We start from the raw sequence: 18,832 nt of genomic DNA, 5'->3' as shown, positions 1-18,832 counted from the left end.
ATGCGGCAAAATTATTGATCGTCACACTTACTTGATGTTATAGTTTAATAACAAAAAATACAATCTTTGAACGAATCGCCCCATTAACCACCTAGTTTCCCGCCACGGTTTGTTGACTACCTGTAGATTCTTTCAATGGCAGTCCAGACTCGGACACGCCCAGATAATTAAAGAAGCGTTTTGATTGGTTGGCTGCGTCTGCGTCAGTCCGTCAGAAGCTGCGGTTGCCTTGGGATCCAGACACACACCGAAGTACTCAGAGTCGAGAGACACACGGGGCGGAGTCCTGCTCTCCAGAAATGTGACACATCACAGCCGTTGGTTTAGGCAAACCGAATAATGAGATATTATTCCAAAAACTACACGTAGAATGAGATTGATTTGAAGACAGAAATGTCTGTACAGCACCGCTCTGTCCAGCTGTCAGCCGCGTCGCTCGCTGTTGTTCTCTGTCGGGAAGAGGACAGCAAACACAGCGCGAGCAGCACCAGCGGACAGGATGTGTTTGCGGACTTTAAATCGCAAAACTCGCGAAGCTTCTGGAATAACAGACTCGTGAAAGCGGTGTCTGAAGTTTCCTTCCAGGGATGGCTGGAGAACTGCGTGCTTCTCGTCCAGGGCAATGCCAATAACTTGGAGGTGTTGAGGGAAGCGTGGATGCGCAGGGCGCTGAGGTCTCCCCGAGGATACACCATCAGATCTGTGGGTAGGTGATCAGCATCTAGCTGTTTACAGGGGTACTATAAGATTCATTAATGGTGATCGTTCCAGAGCTCTGCAGATTTAACTGAACTTTATCAGAACGACTGCGCTACAGAAGAGAGCGAAATCTGAGGAAGGCTTGGCGTTTTGTCTGTTTAGTATTTTGTTGACGAAAGTGGCATTGTAAAGTTTGTAAAGAACACTTTTTGGATGTTGAAACAAGGAGTCATTATATTTATTAATTATTTCTAAGGTAAATAGTGAGTCTTTGTTTTAAAATAGGCTGTCAACATTTCTATTCGAATACAGTAGCCTGTTTAAAAAAAATTAAAAACTATGTCTAATCCAAGTTCAACATAAAGAAAAGAGAAAGAGAAAAAAAAGCATGTTTTGGTAAAGTCAAATGGAGTAACTTCCGAGAAAATGTATCCATATGCATAAATCGTTTAACTTATTTGAAAACGTTTTTTTGAAGAAAATTACTAAGTTGCACTGAAAAGCACAGAAAATATATGAGTATGTTTTACATGATAGATACACCATTTGACATTTTTAGAGTCAAAGTCCTTTTAGAAAATTATTTAAATGTCCTCAGAAATATATGAAACCAACATGAATTTCTTAGAACTTGGAATATGTTTTAAACTAGATTTTTAAATGATGTCTCCTTTTTATTGCCTCACAGATCATTACTTACACTGACAGATTTCATTAGAAAATCATAATATAACCTTCAGAGGTTTACATGGATATTTTCCCCAGCGGCTCTGTATAAGGATCCACATACTCCACTGTCCTCATGAATGTCTGTCTCTCTTATTATAAAGGTCCCCAGATTGTTTTTCCCCAGCTATAATAGAAAACCACACAATTTCCGTTCGCTGTAGAAGGTAGCCTTAACCTAACCTGACCAGCACTTCCCCATGAGACCTCAACATGCTTTAGGCATAACTGTGTGCATGCAACATAAGTGCATTATTTCCAGATGACAGGAAATATGTTTCTGAGGAGCTCTCCCCCTCTGACTCAGTTCTCACTGCTCTGTTTCAGCATAAGTGATCATATACCAAGAAAATGGGGCATCTAGATTTGGTACAAAAAATGTTTATGTTGGTTATATTTGTGGTTTGATTGGGAATTAAATAGATTTTGTTGGTCACATGTTGAGGCGACAGTGTGGACTTCTGCTTCTGGGAGGCATCTGGTTTGCCCACTACAAACACGAAGAAGACTGTAAGGACCGCCATTTGCTCTTGATGTCACAAGCGATGAAGGTGCATGTTAACACAGTGGGTATAGAATGCACCTGGGGCACACAATAATGGGAGTGGGAGTATAGAGGGAGTGGAAACCCACAGCAATTGTTTCATTTTCTTTCGGAAATTGGAAGAACACTCTCACGCATATAAAATATGTTAAGACCTCAGGTCAGGTTATCCGCGGCAATGACATAGGCCCAGTGTCTCTTGTAATTTATTACCCATTCACCAGAGCACATAGTGTTGAGTTATGTCCTGACCAGTGTGTCCACCAGACAGGTTTATAGCTTGACAACAGGAGCAGATGTCCCTTGTTTCATTCTCAGGGTGGTACCATGGTCTTTTTATTGTTGTCTGGAGACAGCACCAGGACATTGTGTTGGCATTTAGGTATGGTTTAATGAAAGTATAGAAATTATATATAACTGTAAATAAGTTATGAAGGTAATTGAGCAATAACACCTCTTAAGAGTTTTTTTTTTTTTTTTTTTACAATTTTAGAAGACACTTTCAGTATTTGAATAAAGCAAGGATCCTCAAATCTGGCCCACGATATCCATTTTCCTGCATAGTTTAGCTCTAACTCTAACATTACATTACATTACAGTACATTAGAAAATCACAGTTAGGTGAGTTTGATCAGGGTTGAGCTGAACTCTGCAGCGCATTGGCCCTCTAGTACAAGATTTGAAGAACCCTGGCTTACAGTGTTTTTCTAGGCCTGTATTTATTCAGCAGGAAACGGTTAGTGACTGTGATTGGCCATCAGCAGATGGGATGATGAATGAGCTTGCTTCCCTCTCTGTCCTCTTGATTATCAGTATACATTCAGTGAAAGGACGGATTGTTCACTGAGGTCTGCTGTGCTTTTTTTTTAGGCTTTTGCTCACTGACCTTTTCAGCTCTTTCGGCCTCTGTCTTTTGTGTGTTCTCCAAAACTTAATACATACATTAATATTGATTTATACCAATATATATATGACTTAGCCTATTAGTTTTAAACAAGGATAACTTCTTTTGTAATAATCTTATAGTTTTTTTTTTTTTTTTACTTTATTTTATTTTTGATGCTTTTGTCTTTTTTGACAGCCTCTGATCACTATAAAATGACGGGGGTTTCTTGGGGGGTGGGGGGTTAAAAATGGCATGTTCCACAGAAATAAAACAGTTGTCTTTTTTTTGGCAAACTATCAGCTTAATTGTTGAAGCTTCAAGAAAGTTGACAGCACATATTTAAATGTGCAGAAATGGCTCAGTTTCTGGCCCGTTGCCTTGATATACAAAGAATTCTTCACGCATCATTGATCAGGGAAGCAGATTAAAATAGGAGGCAAAGGAATAATGTGCACTTCACTAAAGAGGATTAGGATGATGACTGTAAAAAGCATTTGAATGAATGAAACAAGAAATTCAAGGCTGCCTCACCCTTGTTCGCCTGTCTGTTGAAATCTGAGGTGCTTGGAGAGGCTGAAGTCTCTGCATTATTGAGGAGCTTTGGATCATGCCGTCATACTCAGAGAGTTATGACATCAATGCTATGTTCACATGAGGTGTTCAGTTAGGTTGAGCACAAATATATGGAGCCAAAAGAGTCTCAATAAAGATAAATGCACACAATATATTCACATATGCACACATAGGATTCATACATGCACACACATGATTCATAAATACACACAGGATACACAAATGCACACAAAATTCACAAATGCACACACAAAATTTAAAAAGCACAGAAGATTCACAAATGCATACAAAATTCAGAAATGCACACAAAATTCAGAAATACACACACAATTCAGAAATGCAAACAACATTTACAAATGCACTCAAGATTCACAAATGCACACGACAAGATTCAGAAATGTATTTCTGATGCACACACACATATATCTTGATTTACAAACTGCTTGCGGTCTGTGAACTTCACTGCATTTGTGTGTGAATTTTGAGACTCCCTTGACCTGGCTCGACACACAAATGCCTTTTTTTTAAACAGGGAATGATCTGCAACCAATCAGATATCTCCCTTGTTTTAGCCAATCACAAGAATGCACCCCACGTGGGGGATTGTTTACTTATAAGCCAATCACATGAACGCGTTCACACAGCGTGATATGTCTGTGGTGCTGCATATTATAGCCTACTTATTTATGAAATTGTATGAAGATACAGTTCAAGAAGATCCGGTTACATCGAATGATTCGTTCGCGAACCGGATATCCAGACTGCTTTGTTTTGAACTGTCTCACAACAGACACGGAAGAGAAGACAATGCTGAATAAAGTTGTAGTTTTTGCTATTTTTGGACCGAAATGTATTTTCGATGCTTCAAAAAATTCTAACTGACCCTCTGATGTCACATGGACTACTTTGAAGATGTTTTTATTACCTGGACAGTATACCGTACACACAGCTTCAATGGAGGGACTGAGAGCTCTCGGAATAAATCTAAAATATCTTAAACTGTGTTCCAAAGATAAACGGAGGTCTCATGGGTTTGAAACAACATGAGGGTGAGTTATTAATGACATAATTTTGCAAATTGGGCGAAATAACCCTTTAAGCAAGGACCACAATGGAAATAAGTCTTGTTACTTTTTGTTATCCTTGACAAAGATGTGTAATTCAGATGTATTGTAACTTATTATTACAAATAAAACTCAAAAGTCAAGTCCTGTGCAGCGCTGCCGACGCCTTACGTAACTTGAATGAGGCACATTGATGGGCTGCTCTCACTCTCGCTCTGGTTGACTTGCACACACTCTTTGGGAGAAGTGCCCATACAAGGAATTCCACCCTTTATGATGTCATACAAGGCCATACTCACAAAAAAAAAAAAACTTTCCGAAACGTATACAAACACTGAATGAGTTTATTTAGCACAGATATACTACTCTGTCATATGTCCAACTCGTTTTTTGAAATTTTGGCCATGTTTAGCACAAGAATCCAACTCTTTAACCGTGTAAGTCAGAATGCATGAAATACCATTAGACCTCTCCTTTAAGTTTTTATCAGCTTATGGACCATGTTTGTTAGTGCACATTTATGATATCTTCAAACCTAACTGTGAACATATATTTGGTATGTGCCTCTGCCAAATTAAACTGATTAATTGGAGGTTTATGCAGTGTAGACTACATCTCTCAGATCTCAGCTCATTAGCCATGACATGGCATCGTGCTGGAATCTTTTATCCTGAGGTCAACACCCTGTGGTTCTCATGCATTGAAGGCTGTCCTCCTGGTTAACAAGGCACCAGAGGTCATTGCTCCCTAGTGCTTTTTTCTAAGATGTCATTGCTGACCACAACACTTCCAGGTGTGCACCGTAAACAGAGGAGGCACAGTTCAGCCAACATGTGTCTGTAAAAAAACAAAAGCTTTCTTATTTCCATGAAATATCTTTCTTTCACTTGAAGCTGAATAAACTGAATAAAAGCAAGAAAGTAATTTGCTTACGCAAGGAAAGACTTGTAAAAGTGGCATATGGTATCACCACAAGCAGATACTCCAGGATAAATATCTGGAAAAACATTTATTTAAATGTTTTTATATAAAAAGAATAATATGTGTATGTATTTATACACAGAAAACTATTATAAGTAATAAATTAGTAGCATGCACATGCACGTGTACATGCCCAGTTTTGGAAAATAAAGTTGGGTCTGGATCAGGTTTCTAAAAAAACAACCAATGGAATGTTTTTCAAGATAACCACATTCTTAAACCAAAGTCATGAGCAGCCATGTGTATTTGTTCTTCATTTTTCACACATTAAAATTGTCTATCCTTTATCCGTCAGTGTAGTTAAACAACCCTGACAGGACACTCTTGTCCTAAACCTGTGCCTCTGTCTGCTGAGATTAATTTCACATTTATACATTTCACAAATGCATCCTTTCTTCTCCATTATCTCATCATCCAAAATATCAAGCTGTCCATCCAAATGCTGTCCAAACAACGCACAAGGCTTCTCATTTTCATCTTGAGAACTCACTCTTTATTTTGAAGACATGTGAGCGTGTGTTGGCATGTATATGTGCCTGTCTGTGGGTTTTTTGTGCATGATCCGGAGATATTTCCTCTTGTGTCCTTGAATATAGCTGAAATGGAATTTAGGAAGGCATCATCTTATATCCAATATATTTGCTTGCAGCATCCTTTTTCCATTACACAGGAAGTGAATCCTTGATGAAATCTGAGCTGGATGACATATTTATGTAGTTCACAGCCAGGTGGAGAGCTAGGCCAGTACAAAAACAAAAGAAAAGATTATCCTGTTCTCCTACTGTGAAGTATTGCAGCTAATGTGTTTTTAAATAGAGGAAAGGTCTTTCCTCATATGGCCATTCTTCTCATTAAATAATGGATTTCCTTTCCAAAAATGAATGGTTTATTATTGAGTAGACCTGACATGTCTAATCTATTTCTGTGCTCCTCTTTACTTAAATCAAGAGGTTGTAACAAAACTTTTTTCAATTAAGCAGTTTGCAGCTTAGAGTATAGCTTCACTATATGTGCAAGGCCTCCAAATGTAAAGTTAACAAGCTCAGCCATGGTCGGAGGAAATGGTTCTGATCTGGTGGAAATGACCAACATGGAACTTGATTAGTAGAGTAAGAATGTTCTAAACTGTGGCTCCTTTAACTTCTAGAAGTAAAACTTTGACAAAATACATGATCTCTTCAAGATAATTATGGAAATGAATCCTGGACATTCCTTGAGGAATAAGCAAGAGTTTATAGTAGACACAAACCACCAGGATGACTTATTTGGCAGTAGATTTAGCATTTAATTTTACTTGATGTATTATATATTATTATGTGTTCATACTTCAGTATAAATTTGATTTAATCACAAATGTGCATGCTTTTGAGGGAATATACACTGTTTAAAAGTTTGTGGTCTTTTTTTTTTCTTAATGGTTTTGAAATAAATCTCTTAAACTCACCAAGGTTGCAATTGTTTAATCAAAAATACAGTAATATTTTCATTTTTCATTTATTCATGTAATGGCAAAGCTGAATTTTTAACCGTGATGAATCCATGATGAAGGGTCACATGATCCTTCAGAAATAATTCTAATATCCTTATTTGGAGCTCAAGAAACATTTAATATTATTATTTTCAATGTAATATTTTTGTGAAACCATGATTAATGTTTTCCCTAGATTCTCTGATGAATACAAAGTTCAAAAGCACAGCATTCATTAGAAATATAAATCTTATTTAACATGATAAATGTCTTTACTGCCACTTTTGATCAATTTAATGCATCGTTGCGGGTTGCGCAATAAAACTGTTCAGTTTTTAAAAAATCGTACTGACCTCTAAAATTTTGAATGGTAGTATAGACATTGTTATTCCAATCACTTTTCATGCTGTATTGTTACTCCTGCTGTATAGACGAAAGGTCTAAGAACATCTACTTTTCCTGTGGCAGGTAACATGGCCTATTTGCATCAACTTCAAAAGGGTTTCTAGTCTTTTGCCTTGAAACCTGAGAGATGTTACCAATTGATAATGACCTCCTTTCAGGAGACCTGATACAGCTTATACAAAACATTATTCCCTCCAATACAGAACAGCAGGCTATTAGGGCATTCAGAACATGTTTATATGAGGGACTGCGATTCCTCACAAAGTCAAAATATTGGTTTAGTCACTCGTTTTCACAGTACTTTGTAAGTTTGTCAGTGTCAATCATTGAAACGGCTATATGTTGATAAAGTAATCACATACCATTTGTTCAAAATGACTGCATAAACGTAGAAACTTTCATCAGCATTGTTATCAGCATAAAGGAGTTTCTTCTGTTAATGAGAACATGAGTCCACAGAGTATCATGAAGAATGTCAACATTGTAAAATGGCTTTTTAATCAGTCCAGCAAATCATCAAGAGTTCATGCATCATGCCTGTGTGGGTGGATTGGTAGAACTTTTTTTGTTTTTTAGAAGAATTAAAAATTTCAGAAGAAATTTTCCCTTGGAACATTGGACATGGTTTACATTTAAGACAGGTGTTTCATTTCAAAACTACACCAGACACATTCTGTGAGAGGTGTGTTAATTATAAAGAATATTTGTTAAGTGGCTGAAAGGGATAAATGTTTAGGGCCTCTTTGGATTTTTGAGTCTTTTTCCTTGTGACATGGCAAGCAAAGCCTTTTAAAACCTTCATAGTAAAAACTGTGACCAAGCAAAGGCTGAATTGAATGTGTGCATGGATGAGGACACAAATACTGTACTGAATAGTGGACTTAAGGACAACATATGACTCATTGACTTTATTGTTTTTGGTGTTAATAGAGCATCCCAGCATTAGAGCCGGTGACTAGCATCAAGGGGAACTGAACCATCTCCACAGAAACTGTTATGTGTCTGAGGCATAGATCCATCAATCTTTTTTTGCATGTCTTTGACCTCTTTTTGGTTGTAAAAGAGTTGAAGAGATGTTATGATAGAGAAGATCGTGTTTCAGGTTGCTGTGGTGCGTTTTAAAGGATTCTAGGAGGCTGGGGCATGGTCTTTTAAGTACCTCATAACTTTTAAGTGGCTGTGGGGCATGTCTGGAAATCTGAAAGACAATGTGGTGCGTGGATGTGCATGTTTCTCTTTACAAATTGCTTTTAAAAGTCAAAGTTTCAATTTGAAAAATCTAACATATACCCATTTACATTGAGCAGTCTACTAAAGTCAAAAAAGTTTTTAGCATCCGCTCTCTCTGCAGTTTCCTTGAACCATGAACTTGAATGTCTTAAAAAAATGCCAATTTATGAGATTGGTGACCTCTTGACTCTCTAAGGTCATTCAAACATTTTTATCGCTGAGTAAAGGCCACAAAAATGTCCAAATAATTGGGCTTTCAAAACTTGTAATATATTGTTTCCACCATATGTTACCCATTTCTTGGGCCGTAACCACAGATGACCTCTATTTAATGCAGAGCATTCTTTAGTATTGAGATGGTTTTGTAAAAAGCATGTTTGTATAGCAGACTTAAAAAAAAAAAAAAAGAATGAATTTGGCATTTGAGCACTTTTAATGTATGACACCTAGAAAAGCATGTGATTTCAGCCACCCATGGAGCACAGAATTCCTCAGACGCAGGAAGTTGCCTATAGGGAGTTTAACAACTTGTGTGGCATTATTAAGTTACCTTTAATTTACTTTCCCCCCACCTTCTTTCACTTCAGTCCACTGTGTATTTTTTGTTGTTTCATCGACTTAACGTAGTACAGAGAGGTTAATGTAATTAATGATTACAGCTGTGACAAGGAATGAACCTTACCACATTCAGATCTTGTATTTATTAGTACAAGCACATGGGCACTAAAGAACACCTTATTTGTGGTGTTTATGTGTGTTGCATGAATCATCAGAGCACTTGCATGTTAATTACCTCTGTGGTTACGTTCTGTGAAGTCTGATGCCCACAGGAATCTCGAACAATAATCAAATTGTTTGGTTAACCTGTCTGCTATAATTATAATTTGAGTTTTTGTATGTAAAATTTGTAATAAAAAATTGTAATTGTAAAATAAAAATATAAAAATGCAATTATTGGTATTTTACTGAAAGAGTTTATAAACTCAGTCCCAACAACTTGACCAAATATGACTCTTTCACATTTGAAGTTTATTGTCAAAACCATTTATGTGTAATCGTATGAGATAAATTTTATAGGTTTCCCACTGCAATATAATAAAATAAAAATAATACAGCATTATTAAATAATAAGGGATGAAGAAATTTCATTATTGTGGGTCTTGTGCACAGATCACATGACTTTTCATTTTCATTTTAAAAAAAATTTTAATATTGATTTTACATATATAGGGTCATATATAATTATCCAAAATCATCTGCACAATAATCAGAACAAACTGGCCCTCTGAACTACTTCTTTCTACTTCTTCCTTGCTGCTGTTTGCAGTGGGACATGGCTGCCATGGTATCTGGTGAAGTATTCCTGTGACAAAAGTCATAATGTTGTCAGAACCGCTTCATGAGACAATGAGCTCCAGAGTGTTTCCCTGGAGAGAGGAATTAAGAGTAAATGTGTCCTTAGTAACAACCACATGCCCACGTCGGCTCAGTTGAATCTGGAACTCTCAATTGTTGTGCAAAACATTTCCCGCTTTCTCTCTGAAAAGACTATTTGAACACACATACTCCTAAGAAGTTTTGTTTATTGTAAAATTTTCTAGCACTGTTCTTGCATTTAAAGCATCTAAACAATTATATACATCTCAAGGACAACCTAGGGCATATTGTTCCTACATTTAAACCTCTTTCCTGAAAATAAAAGAAGATTTGATGTTTTACAAACTTGATTTTGATTGTATTTCTTTTTTAAATTGTGTATATAGGAATCCTATAGCCACCAGACAATGGGAATAAGTTGTCAAAGTATGTGAGGGTCACAAATGTTTCAATTAATGCTTGCAGAAAGTAAAAAGAAGCACATGTAAAAAGGCCTCTGGCGGTAGATATAAGATAAAAAAATAAATATATAAATACACACATGAAGGATTGAACTATCACTCACTCACTATATGTGATATTTTCTCACATATACGTTCTTACTACACTAAATGTGTTATGGCAAAATATGAAAAGCTGTATTTATATGAATCAACCAACAACATTTGCAGGTTTGAGTAAGTTAGACCCTTTAGTTACTGATGAACTCTGTGGTGGGAGTGAGTTTTACCTGGGCTTTGGTTAATTAATCAACAACAGAATGGAAAGTCAGTCATGGCAAAGGTTCAACATTTAATGTAGTCATCCCTAGTTAATGATCAAGCCTTTGGCTCCATCCGTGATCACAGATAAGTGAAGATACCTCTTTTTTTATTAGTGGTTAAAACAGAAAAGTTTGAAAATGCATTAGATGTGTACAATGAAATAAACAGCTTTGACATGAATTCTTAACAACTTAGGTCTAGTTTGCTCCACAATTTTTACACAATCAGCGAGTATTAAAGGTCCCGTTTTTTGCGCTTTTTTGAAGCTTTGATTGTGTTTAAAGTGTGCAATATAACATGTGTTCATGGTTCGCATGTAAAAAAACAGTATTTTTCACACTATTCACCTATCTGTATACCTCTGTTTTCACTGTCATAAAAACGGGCAGATGACTTCCTTGTTCTATAAAGTCCCTCCTTCAGAAATACGTAAACGAGTTCTGATTGGGCCAGCGGTTCCTGTGTTGTGATTTGACACCATCTGAGCACAGGCTGCCCTCCTGGAAACACGATTGGACTAGTTTTGAGAAGCAGTGGGCAGGAGCATGTGCTGGAGATGTACTCATAATCACAGGAGCGTTTTTACTGACGAGATGTGCATGAAAATCGCATTCGTTTTTTGCACAGCCCTAACATCTAGTTAACAAAGCTAAACAGCGTTGCCCTTTGTGTAATAAGTTACAGAAACTGTTAAAAAGCACCAACTTGAATAATAAAATACACTTACCGGTTGTGGTCCATAAACAACGCCTTCTCCAGACAAAGAGGGAACTGCTCCATCTTTCAAGAATAATCTTTGTGCGAATCCGGCATTAAACTGTTTGAGATTGAGGAAGTTGTCCTCAGCAAAATGTGCTGCACATAGTTTTACATGTGGATTATAATTTTCGGGAACCGAGTTAAACATAAATTGTAACCATTAATATCCAAGTACAGCGTACCTAGGAAGCCCAAACAAAGGTGATTGGACTCCGAGATGAAAATAACAACGTTTCAACGACATGACGACAAATACAAACGCAGCTCTTCCTCCTTCTCCGTCGGAGTGCAACAAGGCCACGCCCCCTTTTTGTGAATTCATTAAGTCAATAAAACCTTTTAGTGACGTCATTACTGCAGGAACTAGAGGGATGCAGTCCAAACGGGTCGTTTTTTTGTAGGCGAATTTTGTTCAATAAAATATCTCGCTTGGCACTTTGAGCTTTAGAATTTTACAGATATTATTTATACTCTAACAACAACATTACACACTAACTAAAGTTTAAAACATGGAATCACGAAGAAGGGGACCTTTAATGTCTTATCGATACTAGCCTACTTGTAGACACAATGTAGACACTTTATTTGATGTAAATGTTCAGATTTTTTGTGTGTATGGTAAAGTACTTTTTCAACTGACCATGTTCCATGTTCATAATTTTTTCACAGGTGATCTATCTCCTGTGCAGATGTCACCAATTTCCCAGTCACAGTTCATTCCACTGTCTGAAATACTGTGCTCTGTCATATCAGACATGAATGCTGCCCATGTGGTTGTAAATCAGGAAGCATTGATCAATCACATGATGAAAGCACACCCAGGTAACACATTATTATGCTGCATTTAACTGTAATGTGCTTACCTGTACACTAACTTATTACACTTATATTTTAATTCATATTCATTATGAAACAGCTATGTTGACATCAATAATATTTGTTTCAGGGATGACTATTCCCACTCAAGACATCCTGTACAGTGCTCTGGGAGCTCTTATTAAGGAGAGGAAGATCTATCACACTGGCGAGGGCTATTTTGTAGTCACCCCTCAAACATACTTTATCACCAACAACATGGTGAAAGAGAGGAATTGGTGGAGTTCTGGTGACAATGACCTGCCATCACCTCCTCCAATCACGTACCTGGTGAGCAACGAGAGCTGCATGGACACCTCTACTGAGGTCCCTGTCATGGCCCACTGTAAGTCCTGCAGCTGCTTCACCCCTCCATCCATTGTACCTCCATCTGCCCAAGACCATCCATCCATCAGCATCAGTGAGTGCACTGGAAAAAGCCTCAAGTGCCCCAAAGAACACAAACCTTCTATTCAGCACCAGTCCACGTCTACCACAGCAGACTGCCAGGCTAGTGAGATAAGCAAATCCACCAACACAAGCCGTAAGGACAAGGAGAAAGCTGGACGCAAATTTGGCCTTAACCTCTTCCGACGAAACACAGGGAAGAAGGAGAACAAGCTGAAGAAAGAATATGCCACATTCTCTGGACAATTCCCACCAGAGGAATGGCCTGTCAGGGACGAGGATGACTTGAACAACCTCCCCAGGGATCTAGAACACGCCATCATCAAACGGATCAACCCAGATCTGACTGTGGACAATCTAGTAAAACACACAGTTCTTATGAAGAAGCTTGAGGAGAAAGCGGAGACAACAATGGAGAAAGCTGTGGACAAGGGCATTTCCACTGAAGCTCTTCTATCTAAGCAGAGGCATCATACCTCAAAGCCTGTGGGGAAGAAATCAGCTCCTAGAGCTACTCGCAGCAGGAGAAGAGGACCTTCATCCAAAGAGAAACAAAGGGAAAAGAGTAAAACCTCGCAATGTGCTGAAGATTTAGAGGCAGATGATGAAATTCTTCCACACCTCAGAACAGAGTTTGCTTTGGATGAACCTAACAATCAGGAAGAAAATACCATTCTGAATCTGAAATGTGTCTACAAGAAACGGATAGACAACCCATTTCTGGGAATGCCAGGAACAAACGTGGAAACAAACACCAACCATAAAGAACAAAAGAGGAGAGAGGTCAAGATTCCAATTTCCGGACGCCGGGAAAGACCAAGTCACAGGTCAAAGTCTTGGGATCCTCACCGGGCTAAAGCAATTGTTGACAGTGTGGAGAAATCTCACACACTGAAGGATGCACCCTGCAAACAGCTCAATGAAAGTGCACCAACTGTAGACTCCACCCTGGATGTTCAACCGATTCAAGAGCTTTGTGGAGATTACAGCTCTGCGTACCCTGAGAGCAGCACATTGAGGATAGAGGACAAAATTAGACTGAGAGAGAATAAAGTCCGAAGCAGGGAGATCAGAAATGGCAGAGTAAGAGAAATTAAACGTCAGGATGGAGCCTTAAGACATATTCATGACCAAAAGAACATTGTAGATCGTGCTACACATTGTGATACAACAGATGCACCCCTCTCGTGGCCTAAACCTACAATTAAACATAGACTTTCCCTACATCTACTGAACAGTAAAGAAGAGTCTCATCACCGTCCTGATCTGCTGTGCTCACACCAGCAGGTTGGCAATAGTACTAGCCATAAGCTGTCAGATGGTCAAACATTGGACAGAAACACAAGCCAGACTGAGAGTGAAGTGTATACAGATGATGAATATCGCATCTATCAAAAGTCAGTGGAGGATGAGAATGGTTGTAGCTCTGTCTATCTGAACGAGGAATGCGTTCCTGACCGTGATATACCACAGACTGGCACAGCTCATTGCAATGAGCCTGTCTGTGCAGATGGTGGCTGGGATGGACATTTCATTCAGGAACGTACTTATCACAAACCCACCAGAACCACATACAGGTCGCATGAATACAGGTGGCAGCCTTCTGATCACCAGATCCTTCAGAAAGGTGCTAGCCCCAAACAAGAAGTACAGAGTCTGAGGAAAAGACTACAAGAGTCCAGTTTGGCAGATGATGAACATACCGAAACCCTGGAAAGCAGCATTTTTGACTACTGTCAGGCCAGCGAAGTAGAGTCCGATTCTGAGACCATACATAAATCTGCAGATGAAGCAGAAGCTGGCAAATCTAACCACTGGATCTGTCACCCAGAATTAAAAGACCAGAGAACAAACAAGGATAGTGGTAACGTCAGTGCAAGCCTAAACGATCCTAGAGAAGCCTGTGCAGGAGAAACCACAGAGATTCAGAGTTACACTGCTGATAGTGGGATTGACTCTCCAAGGTTAGTCTGAGGTCATTCATCTGAGATATGCATTTGATCCATAAACGTAGTCATTTAATGTTGCTGCAACTGAAAGATCTACTTAAATATTTATACTGCAGTCAAATTGAAGCACTAAGTACAGCTCAAGGGTTCATGCTTGATGGTATTTAAACAGGAATATTTGGATATACATACTTGGATTTTATCCAAGATTAAAAATGTTACTTTTTCATTGATTATTTGCAGGACACATATGAGTGTAACTTGTAGTGACTCCGCAATACTTAAAGGACTGAAGCATCGTGGTTTCCTGCAGAACCTTGAAAAGCTCCACTCCAGTGGCATTCAACCTCAGAGTTCATTACTCAAACTTACACCTGTTATGAATGTTTAGCCGATTAAAATGTAGCTCAGCATCTGAGTATAGTTATCATGTAAAAAATTTATAAAATTCCACAAATGTAAATATACTCCCCTACCCCTCATGAAAGAAAAACTAAGAACTGAATGTAGGTAGTGTGTTTATATACTTAATTCATTACAGTTTTACATTTGAACTAATTAATAATGTTTTTTATTTTTAATTTTAATTTTGTACAAGGATCCTTTGTTGTTTAGAGAGAATCTTTTTACATTACCAGGAATAAACCTCTATTATCTATGTACAAATGTTAGGTAATTTGCAGAAATAAAGTGTTGATAAATGGTGTCATTCTATTTGCTTTTATTTCTTGTTGTTAGATATACAGCACAACATTCAAAGAGGTCCAAAACTGAATTACATTTTGCAGGAGAACAGACAGACAGCCTTGCGACAACATCTGAATAAATCTGTTAGCAATAGAAATAAAAGCATGTGTGCTATAGACATACGTTTTTGTATTGACATGAAAAATAACATTCCCCAACTACTTCATTTAATGTATTTTCTAGATCAAGCAATGTTTAAGAATACATTTTAAGCTTAATATGTAACTCATATCACCCAAAGCATACAGGAGTGTGTTAGCTGAATATGATAATCTAAAAAAAAAACTAATAAACTGAGGTAAGCCTGAAGCACACATACGGTTATTGAAGTCTACAAACCTCACATTAGTTTGAAATTATTCATCTGTACCTCAATGAATGAAGAGATTGGCCTCCAGTAAAATTGAATTGAAATAAAAACACTGCATTCATCAAAATGTCACTTGTTTGCTTTGTTTACTTATTACAACAAAAGCATAACTTTACCGCTGCCATTGATGGTAATGAAAAATTCACGACTGGCCTGCAGTTAATCCAACATTCAAACTGACAAAAGCAAGTAGAGGTAGCCATAGCTGCTGTAAGAAGTGTGAAACACAAACATTATATGGTACTGAAAAAAAACTCCCATCTATTTTAGATTAATTTCTAAGCCACACAGAGTTTGATTCCAGCACTTTTAACCAGAGGCCGGAGGGGAGAGGCTCTACAGGTTCAGGCAAGAGCTCAGCAGATGGGGTTGCTGAATGACAGGTGTTGAAAGATGGCCGACTAAGTCATGTTTCATTCAGCCTCACCGGCAGAGAACAATGGCTAAAGCCTTCCTGTGTTCATACATCTTTAACAGATTTCTGGGGGGAGTTATCCCCAATTTTGATAGATTTTTAATTACTGGGGATTTTAACATTCACATATGCTGCCCTCAATACTAAATACTTTATCAGCTTAACAGAAGCCTTCGATTTAGTGCAGCGTGTTAAAGGACCTACTCATATTAATGGACACACTCGATCTTATAATGTCTCATGGGTTCTCTTTAGGTGATACTGAGATACGTGATCTTTATTCAACACATCACGTCATTGAATGCTATAAAACCTCACGAATCAGCTCACCGGACGCAGAGGATCAATGCTGCAACCTCTGCTTCTTTTTCTTCACTCTTTGAGGAGTTTTACCATTCCACTGCTCTTATTTCATCTGAGCTCAGCCCTTATGAATTCTAATTATGTCTGTACAGTACAGACTCCAATGACTCCACTGAGGACTAAACATCCAGTTAACTCTTGAGCCTTCATTGAATAATACTTCTCAGACATTTATACAGGCTTGTAGAAGGGCTGAGAGGAAATGAAAAAAGGGCAAACTACAGATTTCTTATGAAATGTTAAATGATTCCCTTATTAAGTATCAGAAGGCAGTGAGAGTGGCCAAATCAGACTATTTTTCAGCTTTTATAGATAAAAATCAACCCTTTTTAATACTATTAATGCTGTGTTTAAACCTGTTGTCTGTGTGTATCCTACAGAGTCGGTAGCTATGTGAGCAGTTCAGACAGTTTTTTATTAATAAGATATCTGAGATCAGACAAACCATCAAACCAGATGCTGGTGATCCTGCAGGCCATTTAAAATATACAGGTGTCTTTAGTAAGTTTACTCCTATTTCCCTTTCTTTTTTAAATGACATTATTAATCAACTCAAACCTTCTGGTTCACCTTTAGATATAATTCCCTCATGGTTATTTAAACAAGTCTTCAGTGTAATGGGTCCGACACTTTTAAATTTTATCAATAAATGCTTTGAGTTAGGAGTTGTTCCAGACTATTTAAAACATGCCTCGGTACAACCCAGATTTAAGAGGCTTAATTTAGACTCCTCTGATGCATCAAATTTTAGACCTATTTCCAACCTTCCATTTTTAGCAAAAAATTATAGAGAAAGTGTTTTTTCATCCACTACAAAGTTTCTTGGTTGATTACAAAAAATGTTGTGCATTCCAATCAGGCTTTAGAAAAGTTCACTCCACTGAGACGGCTCTTTTAAAAGTGTTCAATGATATACTTTTAGCAACTGACTCTGGAGATTCTGTAGCTCTGGTGCTTTTAGACTTGAGCACTGCTTTCGATACTGTAGATCACAATTTTCTTCTGGCCAATTTAGAACAGGTAGTGGGCATTAGAGGTTCAGCTTTAAATTGGTTCCAGTCTTATCTTACAAACATAACTTTCTCAGCCTTTGACTTGTGGGGTCCCTCAAGGCTCGACTCTAGCTACCATGTTATTTTCCTTGTATATGCTTCTCCTCAGTTCTATCTTTGAGAAGTATGGTATAAGCTCATTGTTACGCAGATGACACAGAAAGACAGTATATATTCCTGTATATATTGTGGTGTTTACCTCTTTGGATACGGTATACCAAATCTAAATCTTGGTGTTCTGGGACCTTGTATAAAGCCATACGTGAAAACTGGGTGTGGCGTTGGAAACCGCCTTAAACCCCGATAAACAAGTCAATCAAGTTGTGAAGTCAAGCTTTTATCAGTTGCGAACCCTGTTAAAAATGAAGTCCTTTCTTTCTTTTACTAATTTTTAAAGAGTAATCCATGCTTTTATCACCACAAGGCTTGATTATTGTAACTTTCTTTATTTGGGGATCAGACAGTCCTCCTTAAACCGCCTTCAGATGGTTCAAAATGCGGCTGCCAGAGTCCTGACGGTGACGGGAATTCGAAAGCATGAGCATATCACTCCTCTCCTGCAGTCGTTACATTGGTTACCTGTGCGCTACAGGATTAATTTTAAAGTGCTCTTATCAGTTTTTAAGTCTTTAGATAGTTGAGCACCTTCTTACCTCTTGGACCTGTTGATAGTCCACCAACCTGCAAGAGATCTCAGGTTTTCCAACTTAAGGTTGTTAGTGGTTCCTAGAACCAGACTCAAGTCTAGGAGTGATTGAGCATTCACCGTAGTTGCTCCGAGACTTTAGAATAGTCTTCCTACAGAAATCAGAACTGCCCCTACACTGTCCATTTTTAAATCCAGGTTAAAAACATCTTTATTTGATTTGACTTATTATTCATGATTTGCATTGCTCTGCCCTGTGTGTTACAGTTTTATTTGTTATCCTTGTCTTTGTTTTTAATTCTGTGTGCGGTTGGTTACTTTGTACGGCACACTGGTCAACAGTAGTTGTGTTTAGTTAAATAAGTAGTGCTTTATAAATAAATTGAAATTGAAATTGAAATAAAAGCCAGAACAAGCTAATAACACTGTAATTTCTGAGGTCAGTGACATTAAATCTGCATAATGAAGCCAGGTTCTTGGCACTAGAATTTTAAATTGACAAATAACTTATAATAGTTTTAAAGAAAGATCTTTTTTTTTTTTTTTTTTTT

General features: G+C 37.8%; 1 protein-coding gene across 1 annotated transcript; it reads left to right on the top strand.

Annotated features, from left to right (window-relative positions):
* The first annotated feature begins 234 nt into the window (after window positions 1-234).
* Window positions 235-15,402, top strand: LOC113112933 (storkhead-box protein 1-like). Its single transcript, XM_026278867.1, has 4 exons — window positions 235-706; window positions 12,146-12,298; window positions 12,423-14,703; window positions 14,932-15,402. The coding sequence occupies exons 1-4, from the start codon at window positions 394-396 to the stop codon at window positions 15,077-15,079; spliced, it is 2,895 nt and encodes a 964-aa protein (XP_026134652.1). The 5' UTR covers window positions 235-393; the 3' UTR covers window positions 15,080-15,402.
* The last annotated feature ends 3,430 nt before the right edge of the window (window positions 15,403-18,832 follow it).

The sequence above is a fragment of the Carassius auratus genome, chromosome 13 (genome assembly GCF_003368295.1).
Source record: "Carassius auratus strain Wakin chromosome 13, ASM336829v1, whole genome shotgun sequence".
Taxonomy (NCBI): domain Eukaryota; kingdom Metazoa; phylum Chordata; class Actinopteri; order Cypriniformes; family Cyprinidae; genus Carassius; species Carassius auratus.
Note: the sequence above shows the minus strand (reverse complement) of the source record. Positions and strands in the feature narration are given on the sequence as shown.